Here is a 10,524-nt window from a genome sequence, read left to right as displayed (position 1 = left end):
GGCACAAACACTTTAGGATAGGTTCGGAAAAGAGCATGGTTTGGGTTGAAATAAGTTGATTGTTAACGTTGGGAAACTATCTTGGTCGGTGTTAAAAAGACAAAGGTTGGTGAAAAGAAACCAAGCACTGCTGGGAATGTCTGCGGACTCTCACTGATTTGACCATAGAGGCCTCGAGCTGTAACAGTGTGTTCACATGGGACTTATTCTTTCAGATAGTCTCCCGTCGTTTACAGAGAAGCAAATGAACATGGGGAAAAGCAGGGGCATGAAGCCTGTGAAGGGAAAGTGAAAGAGAATGACGAGCAGTTGCAGGCATTGTCTTAGGGGAGAGGAGAGGAGAGGAGAGGGGGGGAAACAGACATATGAACCGCTTGTGTGGCTCCCTTCTAATGACTCCCACTGTGCCATTTTTACCAAAGGCAAGGATTACCATTAAGCCTGAGTCACATCTTCTCACATGATCCTCTATCCTGCCCAAGGTTTATTCACACACGCATGCCCTGACGTGAGCACACACAGACATGGTAGCGGGGGTGAGTGGAGATGAAATGGCGGTCGGATGAGGGCCGGTCACGGGACGAACAGAGGGGCTGTGTAATGCAGTAGATTTCGAAACAGTGAACCAATATGTTGTATTCTACATGGTTACAGTTTGGTGTGTTCATTTCCATTTAATACATCAGATTACATGATCCCTTACCTTTAAATTACAATTGTTTATCACTGTTGAACTAATGCACACATTTAAAGATAGTTGACAAATTAGCTTTAGAGATGATAAACTTCCTCCAGACTTGATCAGTAAATAGATGGCTTCTCTACTCAAATGTGACTGTAAAAACACTGCAGTGCATTTTCAGGTCAAATTGCTTTTTGAATTATTAAATACCCACAAGTCCATGAGGATGATGATAAATCATGGCCAGCATTAGACTCCAAGGTCAAAATAATTGATCGTTAGAACTATTACAGTATTCATCTTGACGTTTTTAAAAGAATTGTAGAAAATTAGACGGAATGTGGCTGTATTGTTCAAGTGTACTTCATGAGAATGAGCTTAGCGCTAGCTTTGTGTAATCCTCGCCGTCACGCCCCAATTATGAAACGATAGGTGCAACCGGAATAATGATAACCAACGTGAAACACGTGACTGGGTTCAGAATCTTAGCCTTTCATTGTGTCAGATCACATTGGGAAAAGACTCCCCTCCTCCTACAAAAGTGCTGTTTTGTTATGATGGGTTTTGCCTGAGGGGTACATTTAAATATGAATGATTTGGGTTTCAAGTTTACATGCAAATTATTAATCCTGACAGCATCGGGTTCATCACATCTTTCCAAGACAAAAAGTTATATATTTTTTACCAGGGGTGGAAAGAGTACTCTTTGTTTTTTTTTGTTTTTTATTAGATTAATACTTCATCACTATGTTTGAAGCCTTTTACTGTCGGAATTGATTCTCCTTTTTATACACTAAGGTTGTTTTTGTACAGTGGCTCCCAACCATAGGGCTCGGTCACAAGATAAATGGAGGGAGTTGTGAGAAAATACGGAAAAGGCAAAGTTCTGCTTCATAAATGCGTATTCATTCCATCATTATTTAAATGTTTGGTGAAATATTTGATACTTTTGGCTCTTTGAGCGTTCTCTCCACGAGTAAATCACTTTACTCGTCAAGAATAGCACCACGCTACATGGACAGACAGGTATACAAAAATAACCCAGATGATGTCACCTTCTCAGCATTGGTTTAGAAGGCGAAAAATAGATAACATCATTTCAAATTGGGTAAGTGGAGTTTGAAAGATATGGGCATTTGCCAGGCATGAAGGGTATAATGCTGAATTCATGTCATGCTGGAGTTATCATAATTGCCGCTTCCCATCTTGTCTAGAGTGTTCAAATTAATGCCTTGTGGCAACCAACTCATACAACAGTCAGATGAAATGAAAGCTGGGTGTTTTTCCCGTCTCTACCGTCCAGGTAGACGCTATTGATTTGCATCCTGGGGAGTGGAGGATCCATTGCTGGAGTTGTCCGATACTAGGGACTTAAAAGTCCGGATGTGTCTGCCTCTGCTGCATCTAAAATGACTATTTTTTTAACCTTAAGTCTTCTAACTTAATAGAAGTGTAATAACAAATCTATCGAGTACCTCTTTAATGTTTGTGGATGTTTAATGCCTTTTAAAAATGTGCCTGCTTTCGCAAATATTACAAATATTCCCCCTACAAACAAATCTTTAAAAAGCTGTTTTTAAATAGGATTTATGAAACATATTTTCATTGTAAGCTGCATCTGTTTCACTTTGATTTGAAACGTATAGAAAGAGTTACGCATTCCTACAAGGTGTCTTTTGTGGAGTAAATGCCCTCATGCCTTCACGTCTCACATGCTTATGGCAGCACAAGCAGCAGCCTTGGGGTGGGTGAAAGGAGGAGGAGGTGGTGGAGAGAAAGAGAGAGGCCTTCTTGAGAAGTCAAATGACCTGAAATATAGTCACCCGAGCAAACGCATGAAACCTCTGAGGCTTTCCAAGATTATATCCTGACATTTTATCGTTGCGGTTGAAGCGACAATCGGGGTATTAAAACAACACATTTATGGTTATTTATTGCTTTTCTATTTGGTTTTCAGTAAAAGATTTCAACTGAAAAGTGAAAGAGTAAATCATGATAAACAAGAACCATATTGTATTTCTGAGCTTGCTTGCAGCACCAAGTGTATTATTTGAATTCCACAAACATTTGTGTGCCCATACGGCTACATTTTATAAAACGCTACCACTTCATAACTAATTAATTTCAATATAGTGCTCATGAAGTCGTGCTGAAACCTTAGTCCGTGTACACGTATTAAAGTTCATATAGGTATGCTAATTCATCATAATTTGTGTTTTAATCTAAAACTGTTTCGTCATGAATCAGACTTCTTCTCTCATTTAATGTTGGACTCATTCTGGCAACTTTAGAAGTGCAGTGAGTTTTTTTTGAACAATAATACTGTTCATCAGGGATCACACTTTCTCCCTGCATGCCCAGGAGGAAATATGATGTTGTGTGATGGCATCACGCGGGATAAAATCCGGTCATGCGCTAATCTGGTATTTAAGGTTCACAGTTCACCGGTTTGGGGGGAAGTAGAAGCACAGCCTGGGCGCATGGAAGGGGACGTTTTATACACGCAGATAGTTAACGGAGAAAAGCATTCCTGTTGTGGTAAAGTGATTCACATTCACTTTGGATAAAAGCTTCGTTTAAGTGCATAATTACAGGTAAATCATCAGTCGGTAAAACTGACTCCAAGTCAGCCGTGCGTAAAATCTGACAACCGTTGTTGGAAAAATGTGGCAGTGCTGCTGTTTGGTGCTTGTGGGCGCGGTGCTTGTGAGCGCTCAGTTCCCCAGAGAGTGTGTGACACCCGAAGGACTCAGAAGTGGACAGTGCTGTCCATCGCCCTCCGGACTCGGCGACGACCCGTGCGGCTCCAGCGCGGGGCGCGGGCAGTGCGTGTCCATCGCGGCGGACGCGCGCCCGCACGGTCCTCAGTACCCGCACGACGGACGGGACGATCGGGAACGATGGCCGGTCCGTTTCTTCAACCGCACTTGTCAGTGCAACGGGAACTTCAGCGGTTATAACTGCGGCCGCTGCAGACACGGATGGACGGGACCCGTCTGTGACCAGCGAGTTTCTGTTGGTAAGTGCGCAAAACCAGGGGACATATTCACATAATAATGCTGTAGTACTTTGACTCTGACTGAAGTTAAGAGAGAACATAGCTAGCAAATCTGGAGGTGGTATAATTCTGTGTTGTTGCTCAGTGGCACTTCAGCACTCCTTTGGGACACCTCATCGAGCAAAATGAACGGATTTCTGCTCATTTGTTTTCGTTGTAACTATTTTAAAGGACAAAGACAGATTATTTTACCTTAATTAATTCACAATGATTAAAGCTAAATGTATTTGAAATAGTTACAGCCCTGAAAGTTAGAAAAGGGCATTTGATTGAAAAAATGTTCAAAACTGCCCCTCACGCGCATTTTTGTACTTCTTTTCTCAGTCATTAAAAACTGATCCCCAATTAACGCATGACTGGTTGAGTTAATCCACTTTCCCTCTTCCATAATCCCCCAGTAAGACGAAACGTGATGCAGCTCAGCGCGGACGAGAAGCGAGCGTTCGTGAACGCGCTGGACCAGGCCAAGCGCACGGTGCACCCCGACCTGGTGATCGCCACGCGGCGCTATCCGGAGATCTTCGGGCCCGACGGGAACACCGTGCAGTTCGAGAACATCACCATCTACAATTACTTCGTGTGGACCCACTACTTCTCGGTCAGCAAGACGTTCCTGGGTGCTGGGCAGGCCAGTTTCGGGGGAGTGGACTTCTCCCACGAGGGGCCTGGTTTTGTCACCTGGCACAGGTTCCACCTTTTACAGCTGGAGCGAGACATGCAGGTGAGATCCTTTATAAAGAGGGGCGACAATTGGAGTAATGTTGACGTAATTGCATACACAATGTGATGGAATTACCAATACGTCACCGTCTAATTTCCTAGTTCACCCCCTTGTCTTTCCCCAAAGGCTTTTAAAGAACCAATATTCAGATGTATTCATGCATTCTGAACAGATATTTTCATTGACTGTTAAAAAAAAATCTGTGTGTGAAAATGATAACCAATTTATTCTGTGCATTGACTCCATGACCAAATGAGACTCTAAATATACATTGACACATTAAGGAGGTGGAAATACATTGTCGGCAACATAATAAAATAAAGACTCAGCCTTGATCTTCACATTCACAAACTAACTCGGCCATGCTTCCATTTATGTACAACCAGGACATGCTGCAAGACCCCTCCTTCGCCCTGCCCTACTGGAACTTTGCCATCGGTGGAAGCACATGCGACATCTGCACAGATGACCTGATGGGAGCCCGGAGCAGCTTTGACATGAATTCCCTCAGCACCAACTCCCTCTTCTCCCAGTGGAGGGTCATATGTGAGAGCGTAGAAGACTACGACACACTGGGAACCATCTGCAACAGTAAGACTGTAGTTTCTTCACCGTGGCAAATATTCATAGTGTTGTTACAGTGATCCCACTTTATGGTGATAGTGCAGAGAAATTGATGTCCTGTATCTAATCTGGTTCCTGTCTCCTGCCAGGTTCTGAGACGTCTCCCATCAGAAGGAACCCAGCAGGGAATGTCAACAGGCCGATGGTCCAGCGTCTCCCAGAGCCCCAGGATGTGGCAGACTGCCTGCAGGTTAACGCTTTCGACACACCGCCCTATTACTCCACCTCCTCCGAAAGCTTCCGAAACACAATTGAAGGTGAGCAATTACGAAGACATTTTTCTGTCGGACCGTGTTTTCACATTGACATGCAATGGTTCTGCGTTTGCATGACTTTTCGTGCCGTTTCGGCAGGCTACAGCGCCCCCCAGGGGAACTATGACCCTGCGGTGAGGAGCCTCCACAACCTGGCCCACCTGTTCCTGAATGGGACAGGAGGACAGACTCACCTCTCCCCCAATGACCCCATCTTCGTCCTGCTGCACACCTACACCGACGCTATATTTGATGAATGGTTGAGAAGACACAGTCCAGGTTTTTTTTTCAAAAACACTTGTTTTAGATGTTTAATTGATAAAAACCTGCATATTTTACTGCTTTATATATAACATGGTGATCTTATAGGCTAACTTCAAGTATTTCTTGACAGATTCAACTCTGTATCCCGAAGAAAATGCCCCCATCGGTCACAACAGAGGCTCCAACATGGTGCCTTTCTGGCCCCCCGTGACTAACGCCGAGATGTTTTTGACTGCCCCCGAAAATCTTGGTTACTCGTACGAAGCTGAATGGCCAGGTATTCCTTCCGGATGATTTCTAGCACTTGGCACATTCTCGTGGGTCTGCTTTGCCTTTAAATGAATCCAGACGACGAAGGTAATAATCCTCCTCTTCTACCTCTCCAGCTCAAGCTTTCACTATGACTGAAATCATCACCATGGCCATAGTCGCTGCCCTCGTGCTCGTCGCGGCCGTCTTCGCTGCCACCACGTGTGCCGTGCGTGCCAGGTCTCGCAAGATGGAGGGCCACCAGCCTCTGCTTGGAGATCACTACCAGCGCTACGACGATGCCAAAAGCCAATCTGTGGTCTAAGATCGTTGTTTGAACATGAGCCTCTCTCTTCTCTTTACTTTTGCAGTGACGCGGCAATGCAGTTGTGTGAAGCACGGCTGTGTTCTCACTGAAAAGCATGTGTAGATTCTTGAATGCTACAACAATATCGTTTGGCCCTATAGCAATTTCTTTTTTTTTTGTTAAAAATACTACAGATATGAAGCACTCATTGAAAATGCATTTTTGTAATTGGAAGGTTTAGATCTATGCAGTACTTTCTAAGTACTCTTTGCAATGGTGCGATCTTTGTGTTCAAATAAAGAGAACATGGATAACTGAAGTGTTATGGTGATGCCAGCAGGTGGTGCTAAACTGGTGCTGTCAGGGCTTCTACTGTAAATGACTTTTCAGGATCAGCAATGCTGCCTCCTGTAGTTTAGATTTTGATATTGCACGAAGTAAAAAGGTGAGCAGATGTAAAGAGTGTCGATTCTGATTTGCTATTTAGTGGAGGAATGGAGTAATACAAATGAATTAAAACATATACAACGACAAGTTCCACCATGTTTGTTGTCCGTAGACCATCATAGAGGTGAAGTGTGAGGAATTACTAAGTACACTGCCCATGTAATGGGTCCACAACGCCCACAAGGGGATGCAAGAGTTCAAATTGTAAAACTCTCCACATTGTTGGTAAGAGAGATATGCTTTGAGGTGAGAGGGGGTTGTATATAAATGATGTATTGAGATTGATCCAAAAGACCATCTAAAATGTAATTAACGAAAGAAGAGTTGAAAGAAAAGTCTCTATAATGTTATAATCCGGGGACCTTTCTGAATTGTGTGCTCGCACCATATGCATCTCTTTTTTCTTTTTTTTTTCAACTAAATCTATGCAAAATGGTCATTAACGCTATTTTGTTTTTACATTTATACTTCTGCCAGAAAGTGGTTGAACCTGGGTGCGTGGCAAATTATTGAAATGATTTAATTGTTTGTCCACACAGTGATTCGTTCGACTTTATACTGACACTGGGTGATTAAAACATTAATAAACGCAAGATGAGATATATTTATGTTCACACCAAATCACAACATGTCCTCTTATGTAATCTCCGGAGCCCATGTTTAAAGGGTATTTCAGTACTTTTCATTCATGATTTTGCTTCACTTTGCTCACCTGCATTCATTACGCATTTGAAAGTCTTTGTAGAAACGCATAACCTGTCTGGTGTCTGGTGTCAGAGGAAGCTCCTTCATGGGAGGGTCTACACAGAGCGCGTTGTCGTTAGACTGTCTCACTACTGGTCCGCCGCTTAAATGGGAGGTCTGTCGGCGTAACAGCGGTGCGGTGGACTCGGGGTAAAGTGGCATTGGCCCGACACTTCGTTCTGTCACCGGGTCGGGTAAAGTCGCGCAAAGTGAAGCGCCTGTTGCAACTTTGGATCAACTCTTCCTTGGATGTAGCTCGCGCGCGTCTCTCCCAACAACTCACAGCGCTGCGCTTCACACGTCCGCTTGCTCCACTTCAAAAAGTGTCAACGTGTGATATTTCGGACAGTCCGCAATGGACGAGGATAAAAACGTCCTGCCTGCTTTGAAGGATATAGAGACAAAGTTGGGTCTTAAGGTCCCGGATAGCCTCATTCGTTCTCTTGCTGCAGGAAAGCATCCCGACGCGCACGAGAAGTCTGCAGCGCCGCATTTAGTGAACTGCACACTGTATGGCAACAATGCGGACTTGAAAAGACTGGAGGGCAAAATGCTGTTCCTAAAACAAGAAATGGTAAGCGTCTCTTTTCTTTCTGTATGTTTAAACGAGCTGTTAGGGAATTGTTACAGTAAGGAAAGTGCCAGTTGATAAATAGATATGACATAATCATAAATCATATGACAAAGCTAAGAAATAGAGATGCTCCAGTGTAGCTTTTATGTTGGTTAAAAGTGTACATACTTGTTATTAACTAGGTCACTAATGCTTAACCTTACATTCGTCCGAGCAGTTTATTCGTCCACAAACGTTCCAATTAGGCTAATTGAAGCAGGAAATACACTTGACTGTGTTATTAAACCAGCCAATTATGCATGGCGTAATGTCAGGCAGGTAAAACAAGATTGCTCTCTCTCTCTCTCTAATGCATCGCATTTGTTGGCAGCCGAGCCTGGGCTCAAATGCAAAGCAGGTCTACATATCAACATGTGGTTGTTACATGCAAAGTCCCACTGATGGATGTTGAGCCTCCTTGTGTTAGAAAGCACCGTGCAACCGGCCAATCCGCGAGAGGCATGCACACCTGAGCACTGAAGTCAGCAGGGACCTTACCTCAGGAAATAACCCCCCCCCCCCCCTCTCATTTTAAGTCAGGTCATGAAAGGTATTAGGATTCCTGAGCAGATGGCCCGGTTGTATGCAGTATGAGAGCTGGATCAAGGCCAGCAGACAGACCAATCGCCCAGAGACTTTGTGTTGATAAGCTGACATTTATGTGACAGAGACATTGGGACCGATAACAGTATTTTTAAATGGTTTAATTCGCATGCGTTTCAACCGTGACTGTCATGTCATCTTGTAATTGTGTTGATACGTGAAGAAGAAAAACACGTATTGACTTTTAAAAATGAATTGCGTGTAATGCCATTAGTGCTCTCTCTCTCTCTTATTGTCAGACAGCTAATTGTTAATTTGGGCCAGCTTGGGCTTCCATGATTTCGCGGCTACCATCACAACTTCATCTCTAATCCGATCAGACTGCTCTCTTTTGGTGTGCACTGGTAGACACACACACACACTTTTGGCAACATCATTGAGTTTAGCTACATTTTACAACACTTGAGGGGCCTATCAAAGGACCAAATGAACTCTGAAATTTGCAGTTCAGGAAAAGGTTACGGATCAGCTCTTATTAGTTTCATATGACAAATTAAACATGTGTTACTATCCAGCAGAGACAAAATTATGCAGCGCTAATTGTGTTGCCCAAAACTCATCTTGTGTTACTGACCCGCCGGTGCCACCTTATTAACACCAGATCGCTGCTTGGTCTTAAATAGCAATGCGACTCCATCTGCTCGTCTTCCGTGTGTGTGTGTGTGTGTGTGTGTGTGTGTGTGTGTGTGTAAAGCGGGTGGTTATTCTCACAAAACAAACACACCGGCAGCCGTATGAGTCAAATGAAGCCTGGTCGTAAATCCACTCCAAAGAAGGTCTGTTGTATCAAGCCAGCTGTCTGGAGCACTGTACCAGCACTGTTTACCTTCATCTGCCTCAATGCATTTTCAATGTAGGAGGCTGTCACAGCTGTTCCTTCACCATTTTTCATCCTGACTGAGTGTCAGTCACCCGGCGACAACAGGAATCCCTTTGATTGACCCCATATGCTGTCCACTTCCCTCCCCAGTCAATGGCACGGTCTGTCATGGCATGGAGTTAAATCAATGGCCATACTGTGTAAAGTAGGCATGTCATTCAGAATCCTGGAGGCAGCACGTGCTGTTCTATGAGTAGTATGTCGTCTTTCCGGTGCCACATGGTTAAGTCTCTTTGTTCACAACAAAGCCTGATGGTCTAAACATAATAGCACATAGTGTTCTGCCCATGTGAGGGTATAAGAATGCTAACAATTGTTGAGAAAGAAGTCTCTCCACAATGTTCATTAAGTAGCTTTTCCTTCATATCACATGACCTTCATACCCAGTTGTTATAGAAATGTAGATATTCAAATTTCAAAAAAAAAAAATTCTGAGCACTTTCAGCTCTCGCATCCATGTTGATTTAAAAGCTGAGGTTCAATCTGCTAATGGAAACCATGTCATAAGCTCCAGAATAGCTCCGAAATGAACTTCTCAAAATGTTGAACTTGTGCCTCAAATGCTCGATTTAGCACCAATGAACCTGACCGGGATGCTTTTCTCCAACTCACAGGCACATCTGCGAGCCATCGACGTGAAGCTGATGCAGCAGCTGATGTCCATCAACGAGGGCATCGAGTCCATCCGTTGGATGATAGAAGACAAAGGAGGCGTGGCCAGCCAAGAGGGCAGCCTGACGGGCAGCTTGTACAGCCTGTCAGACAGCCAGGACGGTACCTCGCTGCGGGGCAGCTTCAACAGCTTGAATGACGGCAACAGTGACGGGCTAGATACTCTGTCTGTGGGTAGTTACTTGGACACTCTAGCGGAGGACCTCTCGGACGACCCCTCACCTACAGATCTCGACTGTTTTGTTGATAAAACGGTTATCGATGGGGATACTTTCAGCAAATCACCACTGAAACTCAGGGCGGAATCGGATGAATACTACTGCTTTGGATAATGAGCTAAACACAGTGGTTACAGAGACTACTGAGATATGTGAAGACAGATTTTAAAATGTGTTCTTCACAAATT

General features: G+C 44.0%; 2 protein-coding genes across 2 annotated transcripts; both read left to right on the top strand.

Annotated features, from left to right (window-relative positions):
• The first annotated feature begins 3,346 nt into the window (after positions 1-3,346).
• LOC142971738 (5,6-dihydroxyindole-2-carboxylic acid oxidase-like) lies at positions 3,347-6,177 on the top strand. The gene is made up of 7 exons (XM_076112384.1): positions 3,347-3,701; positions 4,139-4,461; positions 4,848-5,052; positions 5,175-5,342; positions 5,439-5,618; positions 5,734-5,880; positions 5,990-6,177. Exons 1-7 carry the CDS (start codon positions 3,347-3,349, stop codon positions 6,175-6,177), a joined length of 1,566 nt encoding a protein of 521 aa, XP_075968499.1.
• Positions 6,178-7,705: 1,528 nt separating this feature from the next.
• lurap1l (leucine rich adaptor protein 1 like) lies at positions 7,706-10,524 on the top strand. Its single transcript, XM_076112458.1, has 2 exons — positions 7,706-7,924; positions 10,061-10,524. Exons 1-2 carry the CDS (start codon positions 7,706-7,708, stop codon positions 10,448-10,450), a joined length of 609 nt encoding a protein of 202 aa, XP_075968573.1. The 3' UTR covers positions 10,451-10,524.

This window comes from Anarhichas minor, unplaced genomic scaffold, assembly GCF_050575085.1.
Source record: "Anarhichas minor isolate MPS153535 unplaced genomic scaffold, ASM5057508v1 ptg000049l, whole genome shotgun sequence".
Lineage (NCBI taxonomy): Eukaryota > Metazoa > Chordata > Actinopteri > Perciformes > Anarhichadidae > Anarhichas > Anarhichas minor.
The sequence above is the reverse complement of the archived record's forward strand: the minus strand, read 5'-3'. Positions and strand labels throughout refer to the sequence as shown.